Source organism: Sycon ciliatum, chromosome 6 (genome assembly GCF_964019385.1).
Source record: "Sycon ciliatum chromosome 6, ocSycCili1.1, whole genome shotgun sequence".
NCBI classification, from domain to species: domain Eukaryota; kingdom Metazoa; phylum Porifera; class Calcarea; order Leucosolenida; family Sycettidae; genus Sycon; species Sycon ciliatum.
The window spans coordinates 17,761,233-17,780,220 of record NC_088648.1 but is presented as its reverse complement, the minus strand read 5'-3'; the positions used below and the strand labels follow the sequence as shown (position 1 = coordinate 17,780,220).

At 48.5% G+C, this 18,988-nt stretch overlaps 1 protein-coding gene across 1 annotated transcript in view; it reads left to right on the top strand.

The window, feature by feature from the left end:
- LOC135819540 (uncharacterized) overlaps positions 1-18,988 on the top strand; it is a 25,420-nt gene extending 6,432 nt beyond the window's left edge. Inside the window, exons 6-8 of the mRNA XM_065332767.1 lie at positions 13,125-13,277; positions 14,371-15,041; positions 17,836-18,988. Of these exons, the coding sequence (XP_065188839.1) occupies positions 13,125-13,277; positions 14,371-15,041; positions 17,836-18,229 (1,218 nt within the window). The 3' untranslated portion in view covers positions 18,230-18,988. The remainder of the gene's footprint in view (positions 1-13,124; positions 13,278-14,370; positions 15,042-17,835) is intronic.

The window sequence follows — 18,988 nt, the reverse complement described above, 5'->3', positions numbered from 1 at the left end:
CACATACACACAGACACAATTTGCAAGAAGGCAAGAAAACTAACACTAACACTAAAGTTTACAATCATCACCTATAAACCAGCATTCAATTGCGATGATGGGTGGCGCCTAATTGACTGATTGGATGTCACCGGATCGTCACTGGAATCGACGTCCATCTCCTCGAACTACCACTCAACTTACTTTGCCACCTGACACAGCACAACATACACATGCTGAAGTACTTTGCACATACACTTGTCATAATATACAGGGCTCATGCCATGGCTCACGCGCTTTGGCGGATCTTGGCTTCTGTCGCCGGTTTTCCGATGCCTTGGCGGGTGTGGTAGTCACCCCCTTGCCTGCCGTGAGTGATTCCCTGAACACAATCCCCATCAACATTTTTACCACCCTAGGTCACAATTTGATGTGTAACAATGCAGCACAAATCGGTACTGATGTGTTGCCAGAAAGTCGTGCTGTTTCTCTACCCTGGCTATGCTCTATACTCTCAACATCTTTTTCCTCTTATAATCATGCTGATTTTGTCATCCCTTTTCCTCGCGCTACTGAAATGTACCTCCATCACCTTTGCCCCCTTCTCCCCTTCTCCGTATATAATTATATTCTAGTGATTGTTAGTCTTGGTCATAGGCTGTCTGATGAAGTGTTCTGACACGAAACTCGGAGTAACAGCGGAATGAGACTTGTTTGATTCATTGCTGTGTAATATTTGTATTACTTGCTCTGTCCAGTGGACATTGAGCACTGTAAGCAGCCTAGGGACTTTAGACAGCTGTCTACACTTGTCATATACATAGATCGCCTTTAGCATTCCCACACTTGAAAGTGTTCTTGTACGTGCTGTGATAGTCTAATCTTCTTTCTTCTGTTTAGGTCACCTTACAGGTGATGATTGTAAACTTTAGTGTTAGTGTTAGTTTTCTAAGTTTTCTTGCCTTCTTGCCAAATTGTGTCTGTGTGTATGTGTGAGATTTCTCTTCTTTCGTTCTGTTTAGGTCACCTTACAAGTGATGATTGTTTAGTTTGCTGGCCTTGCCAATTGTGTCACCACGATGTGTTAGTTCTAGAACATTCATCTGCCTGCATTATTCGTCTTTATATTTCGTGTTTTTGCCTCCCCTTCCTCAATGCTCTGATGATGCCCAATGGGCGAAATATTGGCAAAGTTATTTATTTATCTGTTTGGTGCAGCTGAGAGCCTGTTGCCGGAATGGCGGTATTTTCAAGTGCATCTAGAAGATGTGAAGATTTTTAAAAGGCGAAAAATTTTCACGGTTCGGGTGGGTTTTCCGCGTCCACAGGGGCAGTTCAGATATGTGACTCCTGTGAACAAAACAATAATATAACTACAGAAAAAGATTATGATAATAACGTGCGATCACACCAGTTCAGACATACACTTCACGCTGACTCGTCAGCACCTGACTTGAGAATGTTGAGCTAGTGCAAGTTGAGACACTTTATGTTATTGCCTGCCGTGAGATACTGTGGGTAAGTCTTTGAATACGTGACATGATCTACAGAGTTAGTCTCAACTCTTAGCACCATTTAAACTCGGACACTGAGCCAGTAATAAAATTTAATGTAAAAAAAGAGAAGAAACACATGAGAACGAGTAACTAGTATGCAGCAACTATCCACGAGTGACGACTGTAACAAGATGATAAACAGTCAGAAAGTGTGATAATAGGGCACAAAACTGACAGGTTACTGAGACATTAAGTGACCCGAGACCTAGCACTAACACATCTCCAGCGCGCAAACCAACCGCCTTCCAACTTGGAAGGTTCGTAGTTACGTAGGACCGAAGAGGGGAAGGTGAGCGCAGCGAAAATGTGCGCAAGCTAAGTCCCACGGCAACAAAGAATGCTACAGCGACTGTTACAGGACGATGACGAGACCAGTCAATAACATGACAATGTGGTCTAACTACAGTTCGAAGCAGCAAAGCAACACACCACCCAACTTGGGTGGGTCAGCAGTATTTTAGTAGTCTAGATACAGTGCAACGAGTGTTAGTTTCCAAGATCTTTACAAGACTGGCGAACACTAAATGTCATGAAGAAAGTGAAGAGAAAGGAGGTTTATATAGGAAAGAGATTGTGATAGAAGACTGTGCAATGAAGTTTGTTGTTTTGTTAGATATCTGACGTGTGCTGTTTGGAAGAAGTGTTTGGATGCAAACAGAACTTACAAGAGATGAGTAAAGACTACTTTTCTACAATAGCGTTGTAGGCGAGGAGTGCGTAACATCAAAAGATGTCGTAATGTGTATTGGAACTATGCTAGCCAAACATTACGTAATTATTATGGTAGCGAAGTACGTGTAGTAGGTATTACAATGTGTGCCAGAGTATGGTGAATCAGTGTTTGTGATGATGAGGAAAATATGACGTGTACATGCAAACAAATGATGATATCATGATGCGAGAACGTCAGAGACGCTACAGAGCTCCCCTCCTAGTGAATGAGTAATGAGCGATAACTAGCGCGATAAAATGAGAGCAAGCAAATGGGATAAGCGAGAGTGTCAGAAATAGGCGGGAAATCTGACTTGACGACCAGCTCGTGTTTGGCGTGGCGGAGGCACGTCGAATGCGAGCGATGGCGTCGGCTTGGTCGGATGGCAATGGTCGACAGACTGGTTGTCATGGAATGCGGGTTTGAGTCGGTCGATGGATACTGTGTCGGAGCGGCCGTTGAGGTCGAGGCGGAAGTACTTATCATGACGTTCCAGGACTCGGTGTGGACCAGTGTAAGGACGTTGGAGGGGCGTTCGTGTTGCATCTGTGCGAATGAAGACATGAGAGCATGTCGAGAGGTCAGCTGGAATGAACGGATGCTGGGTGGGTGGCTTGCGGGGTTGTGTAGGGCGGAGCTCGGACATGGCTTGTTTGAGGCGGCTGACATAGGACGTCGGATCCGGAAATGGCTCAGGCTCGTCAGTGAGGAAATCACTTGGCAGGCGGAGGTGGCAACCGTAGACCATTTCTGCAACTGAGCAGTTGAGGTCAGCCTTCAGGGAGGAGCGAATGCCGAGCAGGACTAGTGGCAGATGTTCCGTCCAGCGCTGTGGATTGTCGGAAGCTCGGAGTGCAGCTTTCAGTTGTCTGTGAAAGCGCTCTACCATGCCGTTGGCAGCCGGGTGGTAAGCCGTTGTGCGAATGCGAGATGTGCCAAGTAGTGACATGAGCGATGACCACAGGGATGACTCAAATTGGGCACCTCGGTCGGTTGTGAGCACAGTGGGAACACCAAATCGGGCGACCCAGGTGGCAACAAACTGGCGAGCGACGGTTTCGGCTGTAATGTCGGGAATAGGTACTGCTTCGGGCCAGCGAGTAAAGCGATCTACCATCGTCAAGAGGTAGCGAGACTCACTAGAAGATGGAAGCGGGCCTACGATGTCGACATGGACATGGGAGAAACGGGCATCAGGTTGCTTGAATGCACTCACGGGAGATGTGGTGTGGCGCTGAACTTTAGACTGCTGACAAGCGTGGCAGGAACGACACCACTCACTAATATCCTTGTTCATCGCGGGCCAGACGTAGCGAGCTGTAATCAGGTGCCTGGTAGCGCGGGTACCAGGGTGGGAGAGGCCGTGAAGCGAATTGAAAACAGCACGGCGCAGCTTGGCAGGTACATACGGGCGGGCAGACGCAGTAGAGGTGTCACAGATGAGCGAGTGATCAGTCATGGGCAGAGCTATAGATTGCCAGCATAGCGAAGTGGATGGATCCTTACCAGGACTTGGCAAGTCTGGATCATCTTGTTGAGCGGCGGCAAAGGAAGCTGTGTCAATGGCAGTGATGGCAGAGACGGGCTCATCGGGCAGGTGGCATCGTGACAGTGCATCAGCGGCAGCATTCTGAGAACCCTTGACATGACGAATATCTGTCGTGAACTCAGCAATGTACGACAAATGGCGCTGTTGACGCGGGCTGTGGGTCTGTGAACGGCTGTGGATGGCATGTGTCAGAGGCTTGTGATCGGTGCACACATGGAAGACACGCCCTTCCAGGAAGTGTCGGAAATGCTTAATGGCTAGGTAAATAGCGAGGAGCTCTCGACAGAAGGTGCTGTAGCGTGTCTCAGCAGGCTTTAACTTGCGTGAAAAGAAGGCAACAGGATAACACTCACCATCTAGCTCTTGTTGGAGGACGGCACCAACAGCAATGTCTGAAGCGTCGACCATCAAGCTGTAGGCGGCATCCGGGCGAGGATGGTGAAGTGTGATGGCCTCAGTGAACGCAGCTTTGACATCATTGAAAGCAGCGATGGCCGAGTCGGACCAGACGAGCGCGCCTTTGGTGCGGTGGCGTTTCTCAAGCATAGCGTGCAGCGGTGCGAGCTTAGCAGCAAGATGTGGCTGAAATCGGTGATAGAACGTGACGAAGCCGATGAACTCACGGAGCTTACGAACACTAGCTGGCTGTGGGAATTCACGAATGGCGGTCATGCGAGCGTCGAGAGGTCGGATACCTGAGGCAGTCACGTGATGTCCCAGGAAGTCAAGCTCATCCTGGCCGAACTGCGACTTCCGGACGTTGATCAAGATGCCATGTGAAGCAAGGCGGGAGAATATGCAGCGAAGGTGGGCCATATGTTCAGCGGGTGAGGCGCTAGCAATGAGCAAGTCATCCAGATATGCAAAGCAGAAGGGAAGGTCTGAAACTACCTGGTCAATGAAGCGTTGGAATGTCTGGGCTGCGTTGCGAAGGCCAAAGGGCATGCGGACAAACTCAAACAGTCCAAAGGGGGTGGTGATGGCAGTTTTCGGGATGTCGTCAGGGTGCACAGGAATGTGGTGGTATGCACGGACGAGGTCAATCTTAGAGAATATGATCTTGTCATGCAGGTGGGACGTAAAGTCTTGAATATGCGGGATGGGATAGCGGTCGGGGATCGTGCAGTCATTCAAGGCTCGGTAATCACCACAGGGTCGCCAGTCACCGGATTTCTTTGGCACCATATGCAGAGGGGATGACCATGCACTAGAGGAGGGACGAATAATGCCTAAATCTAACATGTGTTGGAACTCACACTTAGCGACAGCAAGGCGGTCGGGTGCCAGACGGCGAGGCTTAGCGTGGACGGGGTGGCCATCTGTGACTATGCGGTGCGTCACATTGTGCTTGACAGGCGAGTCACCAGTGGTCGGTCGGACAAGGTCAGGAAACTCACTCAGCAGGGCAGAATACTCACTAGGGCTGTCAGTGTCCAGCAGGTTGGTAGCGGAGGTGCTGACATCCGAGGCGAATCCGACAACGGCAAGTTGAGTAGTGGAGTCCCGGAGACATCTGGCGGCCAGGTCGACAGTGAGTTGGAAGTGGCCAAGGAAATCCGCACCCAGGATCGGATAGCTGACGTCAGCAACGACGAAGACCCATTTGAAAGTGCGTCGGAGACCTAAGTCTAAATCTAGCAGCTGCTGACCGTACGTGGCGATGCTGCTCTGATTCGCTGCACGGAGACGAGGACTATTGCGATGAACACGACGAGACAGAGTTACGAATGACGGAGGAAGAACACTGACGGCGGCGCCGGTGTCGACAAGGAACTCGACGGACTGGGAGCGATCCTTGACGAATAGTAGGCGACCGGTAGCGGTATTCGAGGGGCCAACCACACTAGCGGTCGCGACTAGTGGCTGGCCTTCCCGTTTCCCGACAGGAATCGGCAGGGGTCTCGGCATTTGTTCGCCTTCGCACCGAACGCACGGTGATACCAGCAAAGGTCGTCGTGATTGTCACGGCCGGGAGACCTGGAGGCACTTGGGTGGCGTGACGGTGGCCCGGGACTACGCTCTCGTTGGCGGCCACGCTGGCAAGGGGCACCGGTGTCACGGGTCATCACATTCACAGCGGACGTCAGCTTGGCGAGTTCAGCTCGGAGCTGGGCCATCTCAGCCCTGTCAGCGGTGCAGGCCTGTTCCGCATCTGTGGACGCTGTAGATCTACATGATAAGGCCGTACTAGACCGAGCAGGGCTAGGGGCTTCACTCAGAGCGTGAACACTTGTACCGGTGAGTGGGGTTGAGCACGTGCTTTCAACCACCTTGTCAGCAAGCGCTGCAAGTTCGTCCAGGCTGAGGCTTGCAGGTGTTGCAGCCAGAATCAGGCGGACCGTCACGGGCAAACGCTGTACAAATAGCTCGCGCAGGATAGTTGGGTCTAGCGACTTACTGCCTAAAAGCTGTTGCATGCGTCGGAGGACGCGACTTGGTCGGCTGTCCCCGATGTCGGCTGTTGAGAGTAGCTCACGCAACCGTGCCTGATCGGACTTTTGTGTGCGTGCGGTGAGCGCCTCTTTCAGGACTTGGTACGGCTCCTCGGCTGGCGGCGCTAGGAGCAAGTCCCGAATCTCAGCGGCGTATTCAGGAGCCAGCGAACTCACGACGACATTATACTTGGCCCGCGGGTTGGTGATGCGATGGTTGGCAAAATGCGCTTCTGCCTGTGCAAACCAAAGCTGCGGATCGCCGGGCCAGTACTGCGGCAGTCGGAAGGTGATGGCAGACACCGGACGGTCCGGTGCGTCGTGTTGGTCGTTGCGGGCGAGTGGTTGGTTTTGGGCCGGGGCGGAGGAGCTAGCGGCAGCTGAAGCTCCAGAGGCGGAAGCGGAAGAACCATCGTCGCTGGACATATTGCACTTTACTCACGTCGTGGGTCACCAATTTAGTAGTCTAGATACAGTGCAACGAGTGTTAGTTTCCAAGATCTTTACAAGACTGGCGAACACTAAATGTCATGAAGAAAGTGAAGAGAAAGGAGGTTTATATAGGAAAGAGATTGTGATAGAAGACTGTGCAATGAAGTTTGTTGTTTTGTTAGATATCTGACGTGTGCTGTTTGGAAGAAGTGTTTGGATGCAAACAGAACTTACAAGAGATGAGTAAAGACTACTTTTCTACAATAGCGTTGTAGGCGAGGAGTGCGTAACATCAAAAGATGTCGTAATGTGTATTGGAACTATGCTAGCCAAACATTACGTAATTATTATGGTAGCGAAGTACGTGTAGTAGGTATTACAATGTGTGCCAGAGTATGGTGAATCAGTGTTTGTGATGATGAGGAAAATATGACGTGTACATGCAAACAAATGATGATATCATGATGCGAGAACGTCAGAGACGCTACAGTATCAGAGATAAAGGAAGGGGGGGGGGAAGCTTTGCAAAAACGAATTGTACAAAACCGGACGACAATATCTATCGAGTTAAAATTTTGCACACCTGATGAGCCGTCGCTAACAACACGGCGAAAAGTACGTCGTGTGTAACTACTTGTTAGCGTAGTCAACTCGTCCACAATAGTGTCATGCATGAGGAGTACCGTTAAAGGCGTTAGGTCAACTGGGAACTTCGCGGCAGGCAAACGGGGTACATGGATGCGGCTAATCAGGTTTTTTTCGGCAGTTGTGCCAGTGGCTGTGAGACGTATCCCCTCACCCCCACCATTAGACGCTGCATCTGCCGCCCGGGTTTACCGGGTGGAAATAAGTGGTCGCCGTGAGTTGCCTTCGGGAACGGACACGGTGATATTCTCTTGTTTTCGTGAGCACGACGTCAGGTTACCAAGTACCACTCGTTTTGCAATAGGCAGGGATTAATTGTTGTTGTTGTTGTTGTTGTTGTTGTTGTTGTTGTTGTTGTTGTTGTTGTTGTTGTTGTTGTTGTTGTTGTTGTTGTTGTTGTTGTTTTCTTTATTTGAATTCGCTAAAACCAAACGGACAGAGCTGTCCAGTGACAAGGGAGCGAATGACGAGCGTCATAATCACTATGCATCAAAAACATCTCAGGGCATAATGAGACAGACTATATTAAAGGAGGGTTTGCACAACACTTGTACATAAAGGGCAGTACGAGAACAAAGGCGCGGCAGAAGTCGAGGCAAGAAAGCAATCAACGCCAGAGATGTTTTTGTCCACCAAAAACAGAGAGAGAGAGAGAGAGAGAGAGAGAGAGAGAGAGAGAGAGAGAGAGAGAGAGAGAGAGAGAGAGAGAGAGAGAGAGAGAGAGAGAGAGAGAGAGAGAGAGAGAGAGAGAGAGAGAGAGAGAGAGAGAGAGAGAGAGAGAGAGAGAGAGAGAGAGAGAGAGAGAGAGAGAGAGAGAGAGAGAGAGAGAGAGAGAGAGAGAGAGAGAGAGAGAGAGAGAGAGAGAGAGAGAGAGAGAGACAGACAGACAGACAGAGAGCGAGAGAGAGATCCGAGAGAGAGAGAAAGAGAGAGAGAGAGAGAGAGAGAGAGAGAGAGAGAGAGAGAGAGACAGAGAGAGAGACTAACAAATGAGGGCTGAAACCTCTACAACAGGGCTTTACGTCTGAAAACAACCGCACGAATTAACAAGCAGGTTGTCAGAGAAACAGGGAGAGAGATGGGCAGGCAGGCCAACAGACAGGCATATAATGAAAATATGGCAATAGTGATCCGTCTGACCTCAAAAGTTCATGGTGTGTGGAACAGCTGCAGTGCGAAATTGGGCCGGGTGCGGTATGGCCCGTACCTCGCTGGGCAACGCATTCCAGAGCCTAGCTCCTTGGAACGCGAGACAACCCTTGCCCAGCTCAGTGCGGGTTGGCGGTGGTCTTAGACCCTTAGATGATTGCAGCCGAGTAGGAGCGCCACTGGTTGGTAGCAACAGCACTTGCAGTGTGGGGCTAGCACGGGAGTAGCGGCAGCGCCAAACCAGGAAGATGAGCTTCTGGATGAAGATCTCCCGGACACGGTAGGCTCCGAGTTGGACTAGCAGGTTTCTCGCAGAAGTGCGCGACGAGCATCCGTACACAGCTCGAGCCGCACGATTCTGCAGAACTTGGAGACGGTCCAGGTGCTTACCCGCCAGCGACGCTGAGAAGGCATTGGAGCCATACGAGAAATCGGGCATGATTACAGACTTGAAGTATTGGATGCGGCTTTGCATGCTGAGGCAATTACCGACCACCAGTATGGCTTTGTCTCCTGCAAGTCGACACTCGATCGGCCTGTCTTCAAGAGTGGCTTAGGGCGCGTTCAGACTGGCGTGAATAGCCGCCGGAAAGCTGCAGCGTAATCCCGGGAATCGCAATCACACTGCACGTGTATCATATATCCCGCTGGAATGGCCAGTACATGTGAAGCTAGACATTTGACAAATTTGAGTTGACTCAGTTTGAGTTGGATATCAAAATAAACTAATTCAGTCTGTTGAGATACTGGATCATTGTGCTTGTCCGTCGACGGAAAGAATACTATGTCCGGAGTGTTTGGTGCTTGGGTGGCATTCATCCGCTCCGCGATCAGAGTATGCTTCTCGTTCGCAGCAAGCGTTTTGCCTGCAGAGCGGCCCGCAAAAATCACCACGTACACGCGGCTCCATGAACTCCCTCTCCATTGCTGAGTCGAACAAAGATTTCGGCATGATGGGAGAAGTAATAGTTGGCAGTCTAGAAGTCAAAACTCAAAAGCATGCAGTCAGACTGCAAGAGTAGAGGCTGAAATAAAACGAAAAGACGGAACATGTGCTGCAAGGATATCAAAAGCGCTCCGCGTGCCGCCGGAATCTGCATTCCACTGGCCTGCAGAGTGGTGGGAAACCTTTTCCGTGTTTACGCTGGCGGGAACGTCACGTGGGCGATTCACCTTGACAACTTTCACATTCCGCTTGTTTTTTACGCCAGTCTGAACGCGCCCTAAAGCACTCGACAAGCGCACTGACTAACACGCTCTATTCTTGGATTTCACGAAAGTGTTTGACAAGGTGCCGTACCCTGTTCTTCTCCGGCAGCTCGCTACTATAATATCCCCTGAAGCCGTTTCTTGGTTCACCAACTACCTTAGATATCGGTCCTTCTGTGTCAAAGTTCTCTCTACCAAGTCGCCGACCCACCCAGTTTCTGCAGGCGTTCCCCAGGGATCTCACCTTGGCCCCATTCTTTTCATTCTCTATATTACTGTAAAAGCCATAGATATTATAACGAAGTGCTAACTCTAACGAGTTAACGAGGAGAAATCTGTCGCTAAAATAGAAAGCGTTTTACAGAAATCGATTCATATACTGTCCTATTGAGCGTTGAAAATGAGTGAGAATCGTTACCTTTGGTACACGTAAACTAGGCAATTTTGGGAAATCGTTATAATTGCGCCTCGTTAGAATAATGGCTTTTACAGTAATACCCTTCCTCGCACCATATCGTACTGATGTGCTCTTATTTGCCGATGACACTACTCCTGGGAGAGCAGCCGGAGGGCCTAATCAACAACAAAATTCCACCCCTCCAGGCCGCCAATGATGGCGTCTGCAGTGGGCTGATTCAGTCGGAGAGTGCTTCAACCCCTCGAAGTCTTGCACCATACAGTTCTCTCCTAGAAGTCGTGCAGAACATGCCCACCCTACTCATCTGACTCCTCACCTGAGAATGCAGGGAGATGACGTGTCTGATGTAACGACTCACTGACATCTTGAAGTCATCTTGGACTCTAACCTTGACTTCACCAGCCACGTCGCCACCATCACGACAAAGTTCCGCCAGCGAGTGGTCCTGCTGATCCACATGACCAAGCGTATCACCCCAGCCGTAGCCAGCCGCTTGTACACTGGATATGTTCGACCTCTGGTTGAATACGCCTCATCCCTCAGGCTCTGGCAATTTCAACTCTTCTGTGCTCAGGCTACTACCCTTGAACGGCTACAGGCAAGAGTGATTCTGCGGCAGTATGGCGTGTACGAGTCGTACAATCCTCAAACGGAGCCGAAAGCCTCACTTTTCGCGCACCTCCAGTGGCCCAGCCTCGCATTCACACATTCAGTGCCTACTTCAGCTCCACCACCTTATCCATAGCCAGATGACGACCCTGGAGGACCTAGGCTAGACAGTATCAAACAGCGCCAGGCGCCCCCAACATCTGCTCCCGCCTGCTAGAGCCCGCACACACACCCGTGCCACCTTTCTCTTTGTCACCACTGCCCCATGGAACTCCCTCCCGGCTACCATTAGTACTGTATCCAGCCCAAAATGTTTTATCGCTGTTGTCCGCGCACACTTTGCTATCACCCGTTATGAGCCCTCTGGTTTCTTTCCACGTAGAGTAGCGATGTCATAGAGCACTGGGTTATAATATATTGCTACCACCCCTAGAGCACTGGCTTAAAATATTACTACCACCCCGCATCATTCTATCTGTTATTTTTCTCCTCAGCTTCTTCTTCATAAGCTGTTGACGAAGACTCCCTCGATTTAGGCTAAGGCTTGTGGAGAATCCATAATATTAATACATATACAAATACAAAAACCACAATCCACTTTTCCTGTACATCAAACAACAATTTTTTTCTTCATTTTTCTGACCTGTACAGCTCTGTCTTTTCCTTTTTGTTTGGTGCGTGTTTTTGGATGCCGAGACCTCAGGTCGGCAGAGCCATCAATGCCCCGCCATCACTGCTGCGTCTCCGTGCAGTAGGGAGGGCCCGAATATGCTTGCGCATAGTTTCGCATAATTATTTTGGTCCTTTTGACACAAGGTCGCATAAAGTAGCAAATCTAGCATATTGTACCAAATGTAGCATTTCAGACATGGCACGTGCTTGTTGCCAGGAGACGGCCAATGAGCGCCCAGAAAAAGCAGTCAAGATCAGTCGATCTTGACCGCCTAGCCGGTCAAGAACAGCAGTCGTACAGCATCGCGCCGCACATGCGCATTGACCATTTTTCGAAGTCCTTGCCTTGGGCAACATCTCCGACGAGGACTAAAAATTTGTCTCCCTTCTCCAAAATTATTATATACTCACTACTGTCTTGAACGTCTGCAGGGAGACCAGAAACGCCAACCGACCTTGCAGCTGGTCCTGTTTCTCGCGGCGAAACGTACACAAGGGAAGCAGACCTCCACAAGTACATTTTGTACCTGCCCTAGGCTAAGGCTGCAGCTTCTCAGCACTCGCATTTGAACCTTACTCTGGCAATCATCAAACTCGAAGAACGGGTTTATTCCGAATCCGTCATATTACTGGTACTAACGTTACTACTGCCTTCACTGTACTTGAATACTTTCATCTCAGAACTGGAAAGTTCCGACCAAACAAATAGCTGTTTGTTATGGTCACTGCACACAATGTGACATCAACTCATTTGCCGTCAAGGCTTTCTTTCTGTTTGAATCTCTCTACTGTACTGCTGGTACTGGGCCTTGTTGTTTGTGAGGTGGGCCTTGTCTGAAGCGCAATCCTACACAGTTGCGTCGGGCATGCCGCTCTGATCAGGCCCTCGGTCATGTGAGTGATCTTGCCCTCGGTCGCGACGCCCTCGGGGCTACGCCCCTTGGGCGTCGCGACCTCGGGCAAGATCACTCACAGACCTCGGGCCTGATCAGAGCATCATGCCCTCGCAACTGTGTAGGATTATGTATATTTTGCTACAAGAAGCGAAGAATTCGCATAATTATAGGGCAGATTGCGGAAATGGACAACGAAACCACGGCACGCTCGGTCAGGGAACACTTCCAAACTTAGCCCGGAAGGAAAAATGCTCATCCAAACACGGGACGAAAATTTGACCAGAGAAGAGAGTGTCCGCAGCTGCAGCTGAAGGTCGCATAAAGTAGCAAATCTAGCATATTGTGCCAAATGTAGCATATTTTGCTACAAGGAGCAAAGAATTCGCATACTTATCACTGATATCAGTTCATATTTCGAGCATATTTCGAGCATATTTTCTGCCTTTGTGTGATTTCGAAGCATATTTTGAAGCAAGTGACCAATATGCGAAAAGCATAATATGCGAAATTTTTGAGCATATTTGGGCCCTCCCTACCGTGCAGTGCCTGCTCATTAGCTGTCACGTTTGTCCTAGTCTCCGTATTTTTGTCTTTCATTATTCTTTTCGAGCTGGGTATGTGAACATAGTAAAAAAAATATATATTATATATATATATATACCCGCAAGCTATGTGCAGTAAACCAGTGATCACATTGCAAGCCATTTGGCTCATCAGTTGTTTAAGACTTAAAAGTCTTGTGCCTAGTTGTCGCACTATCGGACTGTATAATTATCTCGTTACCTTGGTAAACTTTTAGTCGTTACTAGTAACGTATTGGTCCTTTCTCTTTTTGCAAGTGATGTGGCCTTCTTCTTTTCTCCCAGGGATGCATGGACTGTTCAAAAGCAAAGGTGACCATTCCTCTGCCTGTGTATATCACCATGATCATTCTGCTGACGATTCTCAGCTCGGGCTTGATGTTCTATTTCAACATCGGTCTCTCACCGGTGCTGGATAGCTGGTTGTTCTTTTTTCAGGTGAGCGACTGCAGTACATGTATGTATGTATGTATGTCATTGTTTGCCCCTGGAACCATCGGAAGCGTCCGCGCCGGCATCACCTATTCCGCTCAACGTCCCAGCTTCTCTCTTGTGTGTGACATGCAATCGGCAATTCAAGTCAGTGCCTGGTTTCAGACGTCACAAGTGCGACCGTGGCCATCGAGCAACCAAGTCTGATAGAGCGTCGGTATTCGCTGTTCTCGCTGCAACGGTCAGTTCCGTCGACAGAGTGACCTGAGTCGTCGTCTCCGTTTCTGCTCCTGACAGTGACTCTGGCTCCTTTCGGAGTGGTGTGGCCCTTGTGGCAACCAAGCTACAGTGGTAGTAGTACTAGTATGTATGTATGTATATCTCATAATCACAAGGTGATCGTAGAGGCATTAATCAGCGAGAGAATTGTGATTTGTGAATGATGTCTCTGAATCCAACTCTATCGTGTGCTGCATGACAGTACATGACATACTGTAAAATAGACAACATTTCGGTAGCTATTTAATTTTCGGCTATATTCAGCATCTACCCCGTGGCGAAAATAAATCGCTGGCAAAATGCCGAAATCTTGCAACGTCGACATGTTGTATATAATTTTACAGTAATACCAGCACAGATGCAAGACAGATGGGAGTAGGCCTTCAATGAGCCCAAACAGGTTGCGAGAGAGCAGGGGCCTTCAGGGGGCTCATGGTGACGGTGTTGGGAATGTAAAATGCTCCTTGACATTCGTCTTGTTGAGCACTCTTGGTATGCTGCTCTAGTGCTGCTGCGCTATGCATCGCTCGTTACTTTTCGTAGTTAGAGCAATCTGGCACTAAAGCGACGAGCTATCTCAAAATGTCTGTGGTGCCTCCTTTGCACCATGGCTGATAGAAAAGCTTGCTTTTAAAGCTCGTAGCTGTACTGATGAGGCCTTTAGGATGTAAAGCATATATTGGCAATACTTTCCACAGGCAAAGTCCAATGATCAGACATGCACACTCATGCACTTTTAAAGTCTTTGACCGGAGATCATGACATGTACGGCTTCCCTATATCTTTCGTATGTTTCACTGATTTTTGTTTCTGTCCGCAGACATCTTGGTACATCTTCCCAAAAGATCAAACGCTTGTCTACAGCAGCATCTACACTGTTTTGACATTCGGACTTGGTCACATGTGCCCCAGCAGTCAGCTACATCGTCTCCAAATCACCGCTCTTCTCCTCCTGCAACCAATCACACTTCTTCTTATTTTCCTGGTTATGCGCGTAGCAAGATCGTACAACTACCTTGGAACCCGCCTGGCGAGACTGCAAAGCCACATGAAACTAGTGCGGGTCATGTGGTTCGTTCTTGTCTACAGCTACTTCATGCTCACCTTCAACTCGATCAGTGTCTTTGACTGCGTCCGCGTTGGTGAAAATAAAGCTAGGCGGGTTTTGGCCATGGATGGGTCCATTGACTGCTTCCAGCATCCGCACCTGGTCTATGCAATCGCTGCCGGTGTGATACTGGTGTTCGTAATTTTACCACCACCTGTCATATTACTACTCCGGCCGTTTCACGGACATCCGCACCTGAAGGGCTTCGTCGACGAAGCATGCTCCATGTACCGGGACAGTTGCAGATGGTGGTCGGCGGTGAACCTGCTGCGACGAGTGGTCATGGCGCTGCTGGGCTCGGCTTGGCTGTGGGGTGAGGTATCACGTCAGCTGATCACATGCAGCATGCTGCTGTTGTTGCTGATGATGCATACACATTTCAGGTAAGTTTCACTTTAATATATTATTAATTATATCCAAAAAAATACTTACAGCTAGCCCTTTGCCAAAGGTGCTCTTTAAATTCGCACTTAGTGCTTTTCGAGTCCCTCAAAATATGCTGAAAAGTGCTCTTTTTCAGTGAAAACAGGCAAAAGTGCTCTCTTTTTTCAGTGAAGCATAGCCATGATACATGTTTAGATATGAACCCAAGGTGAGAAATGAATACGCATTCTTCCATTTATGGGTCCACGAAAGGCAAAACACGAAGTTTGTTCAAAAAACCCACATTTTACAGCATTGTGTACAAGCTTCACCAACTAGTTACTTGTAAAAAATAAAAATAAAGTAAATTATCGTATCCGTTCCCGAAGGGAACTCATGACGGCCGCTAACACCCGATAAACCCTAGCGGCAGATGCAGCGCCTAACGGTGGGGATGAGTGAGTTACTTGTTGCCCCCCCCCCCCCCCCCCCCAAGAAGTGGCGTGCCAAGGCCCATTGTCGGCATCGAGCACTCGGAAACTGTGATCGCATCCTTGAGCAAGCAAATTTTAGCACTTTTTCAGCTAAAAAGCTCAAAAAGGGCGATATTCACCAAAAATACGCAATAAAGGGCGAAAGAAACGGGCTTTTCCAAAAAGGGCGAAAAAAAGGCGAGCACCTTTGGGAAAGGGCTACTTGCAGCACAAGAATAATTATAATGACAGAGACTGCCGAGCGTGCATGCCGTGGAGTCTTCAAATTCATATTCTGATAGGCAAATCGGCCGGCCGCAAAAATTCGCCGGAAACATGACTCATCGGAAAATCTCAAAATCGCGAAGCTTTTCGCTGATTTTGTAGGGTTCCTTTGAGAGTCGCCGCCGAAAATCTACCAAAATTAATGTTTTTGCAAAATGCGTTTACAAACGTATGATGTTGCTGCAAGCATGACCGCTTGAGCTCTCTACGTCACTACTTGTAGGACTATTGCATTGAGGTCGTGTGTCTTGTGTCCTTTGACTAGGAACCGGCGGATTCTGCTCGAAAAGCAGTGAAATTGGCAGAACTATACAATTCTTATGGCGGGCAATTCCTCGAATTCTGCTCCATTTCTTCATCCACATACCAAACATGCATGAAACTTACCAGAAAAAGTACCGAATTCTGCTAATTTTTCTGCCGCCAGAATCCGCCGGACCCTACCTTTGACCTCCTCTCATACAAACATTAGCCATTAGGAAGATCGTTACTAGAAAAATCCCCAAATCGGCCGGCCGAAAAATTCGCCGAAAACGAGACTTATCGAAAAATAAGCTTTTCGCTATTTCTGGAGGGTTCCTTTGAGAATCTCCGAAAATCTAACTCGTAACATTTTTTCCTTCTATGTTACCATAATCTACCAAATCTTCCAATACAGTCATGTATCTCACCAATTTTGAAGTCAATATTCCAACAAATCGTTTAACCGATTTTCCTATATATTTTCAAATTTGCAGCCGATTTTCGAACAACCGGCTGATTTTGCAGCCGAATCTGATGTATTTTGAGCCGAACGAAAAGCCGAATACCGGTAGGCGAAAACGGGCCGATTTGTGGAAAGCCTATATTCTAATTGCGTTGACAAAATGATACAATTGACAGAGGTAGTAGCAACATGTGTGTGTGTGTGTGTGTGTGTGTGTGTGTGTGTGTGTCTGTGTGTGTGTGTTTCTGAGCTCCGTGTTCTTGGCTTTCTCCCAAGTTTTCTACCTGCCCAGGGCGACTCTGGCTACGCCAGAGTCGACCCTGGAGCACCCTCGCACACTGCCAAGGTAGTGCTGCATGATTGGAGCGCGGAATCGCGATGTAGCTTGCAGGACAATTTACTTTGATATTGTCACTGCTGCGTCGGCCGTGGTCCACCACTCGCAGTGGAGTAGCTGTCCCTCGAGTGCTGTGAAGAATCCAAGCTCGAAGAATGCAGTGGTGGGAATTGCGGATTGGCTGGTGGAGTGCTGGAACAACTCGTTGTTTTCAGTGGAGTGGACGAGCGAGTGCGGAGAGGAAGGTCCCAATGGCGGAATGGTGGGAATTGAAACTTCAATCTTTCGTCGTCATGAGTGCACTGGTCAAGCGTTGTGGAAGTCTGTCGGATTTGTGAGGCCTTGCCCTGCCGCTTACATCGTCAACGTGGAAGAACTGCTAGTGGAGTCCTGGTGGGATTTCGGATGCCCACACTCCTTTTGCTTGGTGGATTCTTTCGTGGACAGTGTTTTTTCGTGACGTGAAATTTTGAATTTTTTTTCCTTCCTGTTCATTTTCAGTCGTTGTCACTGTAGCTGTCAGGTTGTTGTTACAGTACAGCAGTCGTCCGTTCTGCTCCATTGTTTCATCTGTTTTGCCAGTTCTGCTAGCTGATTCTCTTTATTTGCCTCTGCCCCTCATAGTGTTCATGCTTGGGTGGAGGGCGGCGTGACCCGTTTAGGGTAGCTGTATCATAGTAGTAGTAGTGTGTGTGTGTGTGTGTGTGTGTGTGTGTGTGTGTGTGTGTGTGTGTGTGTGTGTGTGTGTGTGTGTGTGTGTGTGTGTGTGAGCTAGGGTCTGCTACCGTCATGGCACGTTGAGGAATAAGAGCAGACTCGTTCTATAATTTTTTTAATAATTATTATCATCATCATCATCATCATCATGGAAACCCCCTCGACAGGCGAACAGCCTTTGGGGGGAATCCCTAAATAGATGAATACGATACTTGCAAATACAATCATCATCCTAACAATATGCCAAGATGAGTGTTCCTTCATATTTTCTCTGTTTTTGTTTTTAATCCTTGCAGACCATTGCGCCAAGGCAAGTTTCTCTTCATCACGTACAACAACTGGGAATCGTTTCTTCTCTACCTGGTCTTGAGCATCTCCGTGCACCAGATCGTCATGTACTTGTCCATCCAACATACGAAAGAGTTGAACGTGGTTGCCATGACGTTCTACCTGGCCCCCACCTGTCTGATTCTGCTCGGCTGCCTGTGGAACCAGTGCTTCTCCAAACGAGGCGGTTACGGACGCTTGAGCTACCTTTCCCTGCGACATCTCTGGTACCAGCGCAGACGCCCTGGTCGCGCAAGAGCCGCCACACAGCTCGACCATACTGCATTGGTGAATTTGCTGTGTGGAGCCAGAGAACCACTACTGGTGGATCAGATCAGAGATCAACAAAAAGGCACGTTTTGACAACACACATACATGATGACAACTGAGGTTGTTTGCACAAATAAGCGGGCGTAGAGCACGACACATAAGCTGTTATTCGGACTGTACTCATGGCAAAAAATCACAATATTCACAAATACATTCCTTTCCTCTCGTCCGTTCCCCCCCCCCCCCCCCACACACACCTTCAAGATTGTGTGCTGAGAAAATGAAAAATAATTGGCGACCACTCAAGATAATTTTTTAAACACTCCACGTTACAGCTGCTATGTGACTCAAGATATCTTGGAGCAATATTTCAGGCACGAACTTCTTGTCTGTTTCATAAATCACCTGACCAGCATCATTCATTGTGACTTCAATTGCTCACATGTTGCAAGTGTGTGTCTTGAGACTTGCATCTTCACCATCCATAGTCCTTCAATATGGAATCCACATACTGCCCTCTCCATATTTTTAGTACGGAATTATATAGCTGACAAAGTACCATTTTTTCTTTTCTTTTGCTTCACATTATCATATTCATCAATTAGTAGGAGCCGTGGTTGGCTCTGGCCATCCCGGCAAGAAGGTAGATATGCCTGTTCGATTGGTCAATTAAAATTAAAACACCATACCACTTGCCTTCACACCAGTCTTACACAATAACTTTGGCGGTCATTCTGCTTATCATAGTTGTAACATGAACTGCGCTGAGCACGACCACATCCAAGCATGATTCCCTTGCTTCATCACTCTGTCATGATGGTCACCAGTGTAGCCGATGCTACCCCATTCTGT